The 14,158-nt window shown below is 42.9% G+C and overlaps 1 protein-coding gene across 2 annotated transcripts in view; it reads right to left on the bottom strand.

The window, feature by feature from the left end:
* Nucleotides 1–12,946, bottom strand: part of CHCHD6 (coiled-coil-helix-coiled-coil-helix domain containing 6) — a 113,072-nt gene extending 100,126 nt beyond the window's left edge. The window contains exons 1-4 of one of the 2 annotated variants that reach the window (XM_059823316.1): nucleotides 12,818–12,946; nucleotides 10,429–10,561; nucleotides 9,132–9,201; nucleotides 6,729–6,873 (exon numbers count right to left, since the gene is read on the bottom strand). In XM_059823316.1, coding sequence (XP_059679299.1) covers nucleotides 6,729–6,873; nucleotides 9,132–9,201; nucleotides 10,429–10,561; nucleotides 12,818–12,907 — 438 coding nt within the window. In that variant the 5' untranslated portion in view covers nucleotides 12,908–12,946. The remainder of the gene's footprint in view (nucleotides 1–6,728; nucleotides 6,874–9,131; nucleotides 9,202–10,428; nucleotides 10,562–12,817) is intronic. The other variant, XM_059823317.1, reaches the window with a different exon arrangement.
* Nucleotides 12,947–14,158: the final 1,212 nt, after the last annotated feature.

Below are 14,158 nucleotides of genomic sequence, written 5' to 3'. Positions count from 1 at the left end.
CTTTCTTATTGAGGCCCAGAAAGAATCCTGCACCATTTCTCTCTCACACCACCCCCGGTGCAGAACGCTCTGCCCATCTCGGGTATCCTCTTTACCACCCCTCCGTTGCCAACAAGGATCATGTCAAGACATACACGTTAAGGTTCCAAGAAAAGGTGGCAGAAGCACCAAAGCTAGTTTTCATGGCATTTAAGGAATATGACAGAAATTACACCCAGTGACAGGTCACCTACCTCATATCCCCACCATCTGAGAATGCAAGAGCAATCAAAGTGTTCCATTCAGTGCAAACTTATTTCCTAGTTATTATATTAGCCCTTTAAATTATAATCCTGCTTTCTTTTTAAGTAACGCTTTCCAGTCAGAAACAACAAGAAAACTTTCAGTGATCAAGGATCATTGATTCAAGATTCAAACATTGTAATTTTTTAGATAGAATACAATGAATACTGGAAAGCTATCACCAAATACTAAGATATATGTAATACCCCAAATACTCAAGACACAGACAAGAAAAATCTAATCCAAAAATAAAGTTTAAGCAAGCTAGTCGGAATAACATTCTTATAACACTCTCAGCCTTTATACCTATGACAATCTTATACCGCAAATCGTATCACATTTGACCAATACTGGCTTGTAGGAAAGGAAAGCCTACTGAAACACCCTGATGCATTACCAAATCTCTGTTGCTTATGCCCCCAAAATTAGCTGCAAAATTAGTATAGAATGCTACTACTCCACAGCAGTCTGGCAGTAAAAAAAAAAAAAGATGCAGTACTAGCTTTGCTGGACCATTCATGGAAAAATATCAACATATTACTCTCTTATTTCTTTATGAATTGAATATTTTGTAGTTACAGAAGGAGGAAAAGGAAGGCTAATCTTATCTTTTCCTTCTTAAATGATGGAATGACTTTACAGTAACCCTAAGTCAGAACAAATGAATCTGGAAGAAGTTTCTGTGGAATATATGAACTTGGTAGATAAAAAAAGAAAGTGTGAAATATGGGCACAGGAGAATTGAAGGCAAGACAGGAGAAGTAGGCAGCACCACAGACAACTTCAATTTGTTGCAGCTGTAGGACTTAAAAAGAGGCCAACCTTGTGATAAGGTCCCTTACCCCAAGAGACTACAAAAACGAGAAGCTCAAACGACCATCAGCTGCCAAAAATCCTACAAAAAACTCTCCGAACACAAATTAACCTTCAGTCAGGAGATAAAAGACTAGCTGGAGAAATTGGAGGTTGTTAAAAAAAATGCTATAAATGTCTGACAAATCATAGCAGCAGTAGCAAGGAAAAAAAGGAGTACGTACGCAGCATCTTACCCTTCGCCAGATAACAGCTTTGCCTTCTCTCAAGAGAAGATGGAGAAAGAAGAGGTTTTCTTTTGGTTTGGCTTTGTTTTTACTTTCTGGGTTCATTGTAGTACACATTCTCTAAAATTGCTTTAGTTAGATTTAGACCTCACTGATGCTCCGAAGCCCGGAAGTTATTAGCTTGTTGGAGGTAGAAGACATGTAGATCCTCACCATGCCAAGCTTAAAGTGAATGCAAACCTTTCCAAAGTCCACCATTTAATATTGCAAGATTTCTTTCTATAGGGATCCCTTAAAGGTTTAATGGTTTCATAAAAAGAAGTAATTCCTTCACTGCAGAAATGAACCCACTTCTATAGTAGAAGGTAGCAGCCAAAGAGGAACCCAACTGTGTGGGAAAAGGAAGGATGTTCTGGCCAGAAACTATAGAATAACAGACCACTAACTTTAAAGACTCCACACATTACTACATTTTCTTCAAAGGAAAATCTAGAAAAGTATCTCTTAGCTCAGACAGCAAGAATGAAAGGGATAGAAGAAACAAGGTCTGAAGCTACTCAGCCTCGCTATTTAAATCTCCCTATCAATAGCTTGCAACATTTTGTAATAAAACATTAAGGCTTAAACAAAAAAAACCCCACATCTTTCCATTTGTATCAACACATTTAAAAGGCAGTTTTATTCAATTAGAGAAAGCAATCAAAAACAACTGCATGCAACTTCTAGCCAAAGATAATGCCACCCCTGCTAACCTAGTCAGAGTTCCTTAGCTGGCTTTGCATGCCCTAAGGGTAGGTATGCGAGTGTTTGACACACAGTATGTGAATGCTCTGCAAATAGCCAAACTGCAGGGAACAACGCTCATCAGGAGGTACTGCCCCCACAACTGGCAGTACCCACACTATATGTAGGAATTAATGTTCTAGTAACTAAATGCACCAGACATTTTCCAAAGAAAACAAAAATTAATCTGAAAAAAAAGGTGTCATTCCCTTAGTAAACACATGTAGATACTTCTTGCTAATCACTGTAACAGCAATGAAAATTAAACTTGGAGAAAAATAACTAAATGGGCTTTTTCCTCATTTTGCACTACTATTTAAAACAAGCCTCCATACTTTCTGATTTAAATCAATGTCTTCTGTTTCACTCACAAAAAACTTCAATCAAGAAGCATTTACAGAAATTAAAGAACCACTAAACACTAAAACCCAAGACTTGCACTAGCAACATCTCCCTCCAGAACCAACCTATTTCCTACATCTAGGCTTGCAACTTTAGGAAGAGAAGGGTTTTGGCTCAGTGTGCTACATTGTAGCTGCAGAGCAAACAGGACCAACAAAACCAGCCCTGATGCGAGCAGTATGCAAACCATAACGCAAAGCTCAGAGACAATACCTTTCATTACATCAACTCAAATAAATAGGGAGGAAAAAGTGACAAGTTTTGACGATAGAGGCCTGACCTCAAAAACAGCAGTCTCACTTCACTGATGGCCCCACGCTGTCACAGTTTCAACAAACACCATGCTACTACTGGACCTCAGCCGATCACTCCAGCTCATCACAATATGAGATGGCGCACAACAAAAAACCCAGTCTAATCTAGAAACGCTTACCTACAGTTAATCAGCCAGGATGAAGCTGATCCCCAGCTTATCATAAAGTAAATGAAAGCCTTAACAAAACTAAATCATGTTCAGCACTGTTTCTAAAACCATCTTCAGTACCAGCTCAGCTGCATCTACAGCTGATACTGCTCAACAACAGGGGGCAATTCACAGCAAAAAACGTAAGCAAGATTGGCTTGAACCTGCATCAATGACCAGAAATCATCTGTATCAATCTGTGAATGGGCCGTTTATGCCGCTTTCAACAATTTTAAGCAATTTTACCTCCACATTCTTTGAAATGGAGAAGAAAACATACTGGTTAAAATGTCCACAGATCAATATACACTAATTGGGTGGAAGCATCCAAAGTATGCCACAGGCAAAGCCCAAGAGTTCAGAATCCCACACTCACAAGATGACACCAATATCAAAACCCATCAAAGGTATTCCCAGTCATGCATTCTTCCTTCAGCCCTTCTCTCCTGAATCAACAAGAGGAGAGGAGAGGCTCTAAAGAGCAAAAAGATTATTTCTGGGCAAGAAATCATCTTAAAAGAATCCAACAGCCTATGAAAATTATAATCAGCTAGTGGAGCAACCAGAGATGGGACAAACCTTAAATCCTTGTATTTCCTCCCACACTTATATTCTGGGCCACACTAATCACAACGGTGCAATGCCGGAGCCACCAGAAAGCAAAGGTTGCCACCCAGCAAGCCATTGAGCAAGGTGCAACTAGAAACACTGGGAATGGTAAGCTGCTGGAATAGTAAACTCCATCATCAACAGCTGAAGAAACATTTTCCCAGCAATTTAGGAATTCTGTGTCCAGTCTGTTTTCACACAGCAACCAACACCCATCATTCTTGTCTGAAAAAGCTAATTATGGAGCAAAGTTTGTCCTACCATTACCTTACTTCTGAATTCATTCTTTCAAAGTGGGAAGGAAGACGACAACTTGTGGTCAATAACTCCGACAAAGCCATTATCCTAGGGGTATTAAATGGGGAGATAAGAACTTCAGGGCTTTGCACAAATCATATTAGTTCAATTCTCAAATCCGGGTAATGCTTCTTTTCAAAGTATTAATTTCATTTATTCTATTTGCTCTCCCTCTGTCCTGATAACACAGGCGCACATGGCCCCTAAATGAGATCCTCCTATTTTATAAGTTATAATCCTCCCTTTCTAGAGTAGTAATGAGATGTCTTCGCTTAATCGCGTTTATTCCCCCCCTCCAGCTCTGCTTTTCTCCATCCCCATTCCACATCGATTTGTTTCAAAGGTTTCAGCGAAAACCATCAGGCGGGGAGTCACTGGCTCCAAGGGGCTCATGATGCATATGCTGCACATGCTGCACAGCCTTAGGAGATTACAAAAGCAGAAAGGAGAAAAAAGAGCAGCTTTGCTTGCAAAGTTTCTTTTGTTGGAAAAAAGGAGAAAAAAAAGAAAGCCAAAAGAACGAAGAAGTTGAGAGAAGAGGTTTTGATTAATTGGAAATTAAAAAGGATAGATTCCTGGTATAGGGGAAAGGTGAGACTATTCAAACACAGTGAAGCAGTTAAATAACTTGACAATGACAACTTTGGAAGTTCCTCATGCTAGAAATAAAAAAGGATTTAAAGACAGCTGTATTAATTCTTTAGTATTTCACATGAGACTTAATGCATGCTACAAGCATTAGTTAAACACCCTAGGTCCTGCTGTGAGGTACTGTACATATAATCCTTGTTGTATTGCAATACCCACAGCATTAAATTATTCAGAGTCCAGTCAGCACCACGATCCTGCAGTGCTGTACAAACAAAACATTTTATCTCTAATACAAATTGGTGAGAGTTCTTCTGCAGCAGCTTAGCAGACTACTTCCATTTGAGCCAGTCCCACTTGGTTAATCAAAAGGCATATTCACTCAAAGAGCAAAGTGAATGCTGCAGTGTTTCCACTTACAGAGCTGTTTAGCTTCTTAAACTAAAACTTTAAGGAGTTTTCTTCAAAACCTAAGGTATCTAGAAGCCAAGTACCTTGTTCAAAGTAATAAAAAAAAAGATCAAGACAAAAATGTAGAACAGGACCCAGGTACTTCACTCTAAACTCTCTTGTAACCAGTGCACCACTTCAAGAAAAAAAAAAAACCACACACAAAAAACAACAGTAAGTTTTAATCAGCACACTATCCCATAAGTGATGAAGTAACTGGCCCCAGAAGCTGACAGCAAGTTCCTTATCAAAGGTTACTTGTAGTCCACACACTCTTCGGGAATGTGCACCACGTAAGACAACTGAAGAAGTGCTTCATAGCAATACTGCCAATAATGAAAGTCAATGAATGAAAATCATAAAGACCAGATTAAATGACAAGCAACATTCAGCACAATCAAAATGAAATAATTCCAAAATACAGCTATCATACTTGGATCTATGGTCTACAAGTGGTAAGGTTAAAGGAGAATATTGAAGCACTACTGGAGACAACCGTACAAGAGAAGGCTACTAATCACCAAACTATTGATATGTTAAGGGCACAAGGCAGTTCAAGATCTTACTGCAAATATTAAAAAAATAAAACAAACCTTTCTAATTACACGTGGCATGATTTTTAAATTTTTACTCAATTAAGTGCTGCTAAAAGCAAATTATTCATTTGTTATTTCTTTCATAGGAGTTGCCTCATTTTTCTCTGGCTTCCCTAGTAGGTCACAACAACAGAAATGATGAAAGTTGTTCCCTTTTAAATTTAAGCAGATAATTTCCAGTGCCATCTGCACCTGGACTACCACTAGGTACCAGAGTTCCACTACTATCTTCTACCTGAAAAAGTAGACTGACATGGAAGAGATGAAAGAGCACCTCACACCCATTATTTGCCTCATATGCTAGGGCTAAAAAGCCGAAGAAAGAGCAAGAAACATTCAAGCCCCATTCCAAATAAAAGAAGAAAACAATACTGAAAGACAAAGGACAGGTATGATTTGAGTAGGATTGAGACAATACGATAAGGTAACTGTGCCCAAAATGAAACCGTAGCAGCGATAAAGCAAGTCTGATTGGGATCCCAATAATTTAAAAGGCTGGCAAAACCAGTTCCTTCTCATGAGGACACCTAGAAGCCAACAGACAATAGCTTTGACCTCATCTTTGCAAGGACAGGCTAGACTATTCAATTTTTAAGGATCTTGAATTTCTGACTGATCAAGAGATAGTCAAAGAGCAATGAAATTTAACAGTTTCTCATTCTTACATCACGTTCTGGGCTAACACTCCATGGTCACTATTTATCTTTTACGGGTTACACACGGAAAGCCTGATCACATTTTTGCAGAGCATCAAATATGCAACATCTGGGTATGCAACACTGCAGGATTAAAAGCTAATTCATATAACAGAACAGCTTTTGTATGTTAGAGGTGATGTCCCGACTCATTTTGCAGGTGCCCTCTTCACACTCCACAAATACTGTCTGACTGCTAGTCACACTTCTCCAGGATTACCTTGCACCTCACTGCAGGAGGGCAGGGCTCTACTTCCCTTACAGGTAAAGCTGTCCCCAGCAGAGTCATTGCCTATGCCTTTCCCTGCAAGCTTGGCCTTAGCGTCACCGCACAACTGCTGCAAGCGTAGCTTGCCAGTTACACTGTAAGCCAAACATTAAGCGATGAATTAGGAGGTGATGAGTGTTTCAGCCTAAATCTAAGTTTAAGCTCATTACACAAGTGACACTTAACGAATCCCCTCAAGCAGAGATATTTTAGCCTGTCCTGCATGGAAACATACTGGGGAATTTTGTTACTCACCAGCTGCGCTGCTCTCTGCCTCTCTTCATTAGTGTTGTTCCTTTCCCGCTGAAGGGCAGTATTCAAGGCCTCATTGGCTGCTTCCCTTTCTCTTTTGGCCAGCCGGAGCAACTCCTCTTGGACCAGTGCCTGTTCTCGCTCATACCTGTATGAGCGCCAAAGGCAGACAGAGAGAAGGTGATCACCAGACTTCTGGCAACAGGGTCATGGCTTAGCATGAACTATCCCTGCCTGGAACCGAAACACAAATCCATAACCTGTTTGGCACAAAGTCTGCTCACAGCCCCTCCATTATCAGCAGGAATTCAGAAGTCCAGCAAACTTTAAACATGACCAGCAACTTCAGTGAGGTACAGCTCTGGCAACAACAGTAGCACCATATAACCTTATACTTCAGTTATATTTAGCTCTATTAAGTACTTAATTATCACCTGAAAACAGTGAGAATAGAAAGTAGCTAACTAGATAAACAGATACTGCTTTGGAAAAGATGAAGGGACATACAATAATAAAAGGAGTTAGCCTATCTGACAATGCTGCTCTTCTGCTCTACAAGGAAAAGAAAAAGCACATAAAATGCATGCAGCAACAGCACTGAGAGAAGCGGCCTTGTTACGTCCATAGCCTGAACACCTGAATCTCAAACTGCCATAAAGGAAATTTTGTCCAATACAAGCCTTGGAAATTCCACATGTAAGCTAAGAGAGATTAACATGAAGTGAATCACAGAATAAATTAGGTTAGACAGGACCTTTGAAGGTTACGTATTCCAGCCTCCTGCTCAAAACAGAACTAACTTCAAGGTTAGTTCAGGTGGCTCAGGGCCTTCTCCAGTCAACCTCTGACGATCTCCAAGGGTAGAGATTCTATATCCTTTCAGTGCAACCTGTTCCACTGCTTCACTGCACTCACTGACTGGGGTTTCCCCCCACCCCCTGGCCCCCAATACCCAGGCAGAATTTCCTTGCTGCGATCTGTGTCCCTTGCCTCTTGTCCTTTCAGTGTGCAACTCTGAGAACAGTCTGGCACTGTCTCTATTTTACTATTTTAGGAAGTTGAAAACAACAATTAGATCCCCCTTCTTCACCAGGCTAAGCCACTGCAGTTCCCTCAGCCTCTCTTCTTGATGCCTCTAGCTTGCCAAGGTCCCTCTGAGTGGCAATGTTGCTCTCCAGTGAGCACTCCTTCCATTTGGTGTCATCCACAAACTTTCTCAGGCTGCTTTTCAGCCCATCCAGGCCTGGTTCTGGTTCCACAGTTGAGCCACACACAGACAAGCTGCTCCTCCCTTTTTTGTCTTCCCTGCCTATCTTTCCGCTACATTTCTGCCCCTACCTCTCCTTTCCCAGATCAGGTATTTGGAATGCAGTTCAGTAGCTCAGCACTGAAAACCACCAGCAATTTTGACTCCACAGTCCCCAAGAAAGTGAACCAGCTTTCCACAGACTTTCTTCGGTTGCATCTCTGACTTTCATAAGGGCAGTATGATTGATGCAACAGGGTTTTAACAGGTTTGGTCAGTCAGCTGCAATACTCAAAAAACACCATGCGCACAGAGACTGTTGTTACCTAGATTATAAGCATGGTAAAGACACCATCAGAACAGCAAAAGAAAGAACAGAAAAAGATGCATCTTTACAGCATCTTTAAGAATGCACAGACAGATCAGGCCAGCGATTTTATAAACAGAAAGCTACTGAGTTACACAGAACTGAAGTTCTCACTGCCCTGCAATGCCTAGAACTAGGAGGTGATTGCTGTGGTTCTGTCAGAGAGGAGGACAGTTTTCTTCTGCAATTTTTTTTTTCCCCCCTTTCCCCCATCTTCACAGGTATTTCTATCTTAATGAATTAAAACACCCTTGGATGAAAAATTCATAGCACTCTAGTACTGACTGACAGGCACTATGTCCAATCTAGGAAAAGGAGGAGGAATGGAATCAGATACATAAGCTGTATCTGATTATTTTAGGTATAAACTGAATTAAACCCATTACCATGTTTGAGATTCCAAAATCCCTAAGGGAAGCAGCAAACACTTAGACTCCTTCATTTGTCTCAGAAAAGGCAACTGCACTCAAGTTTATGCTCTATTGGTCTTGCAACGCACATCACACACAAGTTTTCTGTAGTTACCAACTCATCACATCGGTCTTCCCTGTTTCTCCAAACATCACTCCAATTCCCCACAGCTCCCCTGACTGCTCCTTTCAGCTAAGGGCCAGGCTTCCCTAAAAAAAAACTGTGTTTCATGGCCCTTAACCAAAAAAAGGCTTCAAAGGAGATTCTCAAGCATTAAAACATACAGACATTGAGCTCGGACTGAAGTAAAACATGTATGTGTGAGTATATATATAGTCCAAAAGGAGCTAAATAATAGTCTTTTTCAAGAACTTCACCTCACCTCCTGTACAGGTCCTGCTCTGCAGCAGAAGACTTCTGACCAGAGTCACTTGCCATTGGTGGCTGGATTCCTAGAAAGAAGGATAGAAACCTGTGACAACTATAATACAAAACATAGTCCTTCATCACATCATAAATTATTTGAGGAGAATTTCATATGTGTTATCCCATCAAGAGAAAAAAAACAATACACCTTTAAAAGTCTCAAGAAAATTTAAGTTTGATGAATGGAGTTTGAATTCATGAAACAAAGGGACACTGACAGCATCGTCTTCAACAAGGCACACTGAACAAGGCATGCTACAGAAACTTCTAGGTAAGGATGTTAACTCCTCAAACCTGGTTTATATTGAAACATAAGCATGGTTTTAGACCTACTTTCAATTTCCTTCCTCTAGTTCCATTAAGTCTTCCCCTTGACCTCCTGCTTTCCTTGCAAGTATAAGGGATCCCACAAGTGGAGATGAAATTATTTGATGGAGTTCAGGCCATCCATAAGGCTGAATCCACTTTCAGGAAAGATGTAAGCTAACAGCAAACAAATCTCTAAAAGCAAAGGCCTGGTTCCCCAACTTCATGTTACTCTGGATGCCTTAAACAAATCCACAATGATAACATATATCAACAAAGTGTATTTGAGAACCAAGAGAAATCAAATAGTTTTCTGACCTATAAAGAAAGACAAGTTCAGAAACCAAGTTCTCATCATCCACTTGGCAAGCTGTGCTTAGTCAGTCTATCCTTCCCTATGAGCTTATTTCCACAGAACGAAAAGCAGTATTTCCCCCACCCATCCACAATATACTCTCTGTGCATGCAAAGGAGACAACAAGGCAGCTTGCCAGGAATGAAAGATAAAATAAGAAATTTCTGCCTTGCTTATTGCATGTTCATCTGAAATCCTAGAAATGTTCCCAAAGTGATACAAGTTCATTAAAGTATCTGAGAAGGCTGGTAATCCAAAGATGGAGAAGGAAAGGACCTAGAAAAACAAGTTGTCTTACAGCGACATAGTTCTATCACACAGCGACAGAACTAGAACCATAGCATTTCAACTGCTCCAACTGCCAGATGACACAGCTACCTTTCAGAAACATAAAGAAGACATCACAGGACCGTAACACCCAAGGCATTCAATGATGCCAATATCTACATACATAAAAACGTTACAGGCTAATCAAAAATCTCCTCTCACAAGATAGTCTTGAAAAATACAGGCATACCATATAACATCCAGTGGCAGAGCTACTGAGAAGTGTGTCAAAACAGTCAGTAGACCTGAAAGGGACTGACAGTACCTGTAGGAGATTTGGGTTTCCCTTCTGCAGCTGGTGAAGATGGAGCTGTGCCATCGGATGAACGGGGCACTTTCTGGTTGTCCCTTTTACTTTGAGGAGATTCTTTCATTCGGTTCACTACATCTTCAGAGAGCTGAAACATACATACACAGGAAAGAAATTAACCAAGTCAACTCTTAATGTATATATATTTCACTATAAAAGCTCTCCATCTGTTAGTTTCCATGTTATTGCTAAAGTATTGCCAGTTACCTCATTTTAATGCCATGGTACTTCGAATCCAGGTGGTCAACATCTGTACATTGGCTTTAATTTTAAAAAACATACCCTACCAGTAAGTGATAAAACCTCCAATCTACTGATCTAAAGGCTTCATTGGACAATGACAATCTTCCACAAATACTAACAAAGGTGGAGAGCACTGCTAAACAAGCCAACCCCTTGAGTAGGGACATATTTACCAGAAATGAAAGGAAAGGAACTAAGCAGGTTATAAGTCCGTCCATCCATCCATCCTTCTTCTTCTTCCCCCATGCTTGCTAACCCAGCTCAGCGTGGGAGAAGTACTGCAAACCATATGGCAGAGAACAGCTGCATAGCCCTCTCGTTCACATAAGGCTGCAAACATTTTTGCAATTTCAACTTCATTCTCACTCCCTTACTTGGGTCCAAACCCGTGTAAAAGAAAGAAAAGTTAACTTGAAGTTTTCTGGCGATTCAGTCCAAGGGGTTTCTCACAGCACTGTTAAGATTGACCCCTTCCTCCTCCCAAGGTCAGAGGTTCTGTGCTGACTGTTCTGGCTCCAGAACAAAACTGCTTCCCCACCTGGGCTGGTCACAGTAGAAGACGTATTTTCAGCAATGCCACTGCTACCCAATTTAACAGCATTTTTAACATCTTTATTATACATTGTTATCATGCCAAACCCCTGTTTGTAGGAACTGGTTTTCAAAAACACAAATCTGTAAAAAGCCAGACTTAGTTAAGGGCAGGCTCAGTGGAACTACTTCTAATAAACATAGCTGCAAAAAAATCAAGTAACATCCTTGGTACTAAGAATGAGGAATGATTATTTTGTTTCACAAAAAAACAAGCAAATAAAAAAAAGGGAAAGAAAAACTTTTACTTCAGGAAGTCAAATAGAAAGGTCTACAAAGACCACAGCTCATTTAACCTAATCAGCTATCATGAGATACATATGGCATCTTCATCTTGAGCTCCTGGAGGTCACAAGCAGACCAGTAATAATGAACCCACATTTTTCTCTAGTTCCATCAGCATCTAGCTGATGGAGCAGCTAACTAAATTAAAGCACCAGAACAAATTACATCAGTGGTAGGTGCGGGTGAGTCCTCAAGGGGTCCCTGCCTGTACCCTGTAAAGAGAAACCAGGCAAGAATGACTTTACCTCCATCAAACACTTTAAGAAGGAGATTAGCACAATCTTAGTCAACTGTTGTCATGATTAGTCAAAATGGGATGAAAAATAAGCAGCCACAACAAGAGACATTCTGCAAGCTCATTTCAGACAAATCTTGGGGGAAAACCAGCTAAAAGTATGAAGAAACAACAGCAATGAAAATGATGGTAGTAATAATAAAAAAATAACTTAAATAACCAATGAAAAATAAGGAGACATATCTTGATGGGGAGAAAACGTTCCTTAATGATACCACCACCACTCTCCAAGACTTGTCTTCACAACACATACATGTAGATGTCCGATCAAAGTTCAAGAAGCAGCTTCCCACTGCCCCTCCTAGAAACACCCCTAATCCTCACTAATCCCCACAATCTCTTATCTCCCTGCATGTTCAGACAGCAGTGCTTTGCCAAGGCTCTTGGTACCATTAATAGGGGCAGAAGTGTCTCCCCTTGGATTCCACCAGAGCCAAGCAGTGCCTTTAGTATCAAACTGCTTGCAAAGCAAAAGGCAGGGGCAAGATGGGGTCAGTAAGCAGTGAGGAGGGAAAAAGGGATGAGAGGAGAGTTTGGAAGGGGAGATGAAGGGCTAGTGTGTCACCACTCAAGAAAAGCCATGCTCAGGCACTCAGATCTCTTTCCCACCACTCTCCAGGCACCCCATTGCCTCTCCCACCCCCTACTCCTTCAGCCTTCCAGTTTTTCCTCCCCTCCTCCTTGCTGGTTTTCCCTGCTCACCCATTCCAGCCCTGTACTACCCCTGACCTCCCTGCCCTACCCTGCCACTCCAGCAGGGCCTTCCCCAGCCCAGGCCCCTGCCCTACCCTGGCACTCCAGCAGAGCCTTCCCCAGCCCAGGCCCCTGCCCCCCAGGCCCCTGCCCCCCAAGCCCAGCCTCCAACACCCCCACCCCCGCAGCCTCCCTGACTCCATCACCCGGCCCCACAACACCCTCGGGCCGCCTCACCCTGATGCCCTGCAGCACCCGGACTTGCTCCCGCTCATCCAGCCCGAAGGAGACCTTCCTGCCGCCGTGGCTGCTCTCGCTGCCCCCCATGCCGGCGGGGCGGGCGCTGGGGACGCCTCTCCCCGCCGCGCCCCCTACTCACACCGGGCTGCCGCTGCGACGAGCGCCTCTCCCCTTCCGCCGCCTGCCAACATACCCGCGCCCCATTGGCGGCCGGCTCCAGGACGGCCAATAGCGCAGCGCGGTGCTGACGGCGAGCCGCGGTGCAGGCTGGGGGCTGTAGTCAGCCGGCGGCGGCTGGGCGGGCAGTGGTGCCAAGGGCGCGGGCGGCCTGGCCCGGCCCCGGAGAAAGCTGTGCTCCGGGTTACCTCTTTATCCTCACCCTACGACATACCCATGGCGGCACCAAAGCGACTCCGGGCTCGGTTTGTAGCCCTTGGCCTCGCTAGGCTGCCTCCTCCCCTCCCACACTGAGGACTGTGCCCGTCCTCCACACCTTCATTTTGAATGCAGGATCAAACCACCCCATAAACTTCCACTGCGATACACCCCGCTTGTGGGGTTTCTTTACTGGGTCAAAATTCTGGAAGGAAGAAAACCAAATCCCACATTACCACACAGAAAATAAGCCAGGAATGCACAAAGCTTGGCTCCAAGACTGAGGAACCACCCAGATGTTGTCCATCAGGGAGGATTCATGGGCTGACGAGCCCCCGTGGATGTCCAAGGCAATTCCCCCTCGGCAGCATCGAGACAAAGCAGTCCCCAACGCAGCCAAGTGAGGGCATCCACCTCACCCCAGCAGGAACCCCTTGTCCCCTTCGCACATGCCGCTTCTCCATAGTCCTAGAGGAAGCTCACCACCCCCACATGCCAGCTTGCATTTCTCTAGTGATTAAAAACAAAATTACAGTCTACGACCTCTAGGCAATTTTACAGCAGCTGCTCTGTGGGCAGAATTCACCTCCCCACTCCTTTCAGCCACCCTGTTCCAGCAAGACCTAACAACTGTGCTGTTACCTGCCACGACAGGCGTATGTGTGGGTCCCGCACAGGTCAGGCCGTCGCAGATACGGTCCCCATCGCCAGGCACAGGCAGTCCACAGCCTAAACCAACGGAATGAGAAAGAAGATAATGTAACACACAAGCAGCTGGACCAAGAAATGGCAGCTTTGAAGGATCTTTTCCAAATAAATTTTCTGCATTCCCAGAAATAGAGGCCAATACAGACCACCTGATGATCTAGACAATTTTGTGCATTGGTGACTAGACAGTTAAGGAAGCCTTGGTATCGACACGCTACTTCTCTACTTCTTAGTAGCACATTGGAGCAGTTTTAA

Source organism: Gavia stellata, chromosome 12 (assembly GCF_030936135.1).
Source record: "Gavia stellata isolate bGavSte3 chromosome 12, bGavSte3.hap2, whole genome shotgun sequence".
In the NCBI taxonomy this organism is placed as follows: Eukaryota; Metazoa; Chordata; class Aves; order Gaviiformes; family Gaviidae; genus Gavia; species Gavia stellata.
The sequence above is the reverse complement of the archived record's forward strand: the minus strand, read 5'-3'. Positions and strand labels throughout refer to the sequence as shown.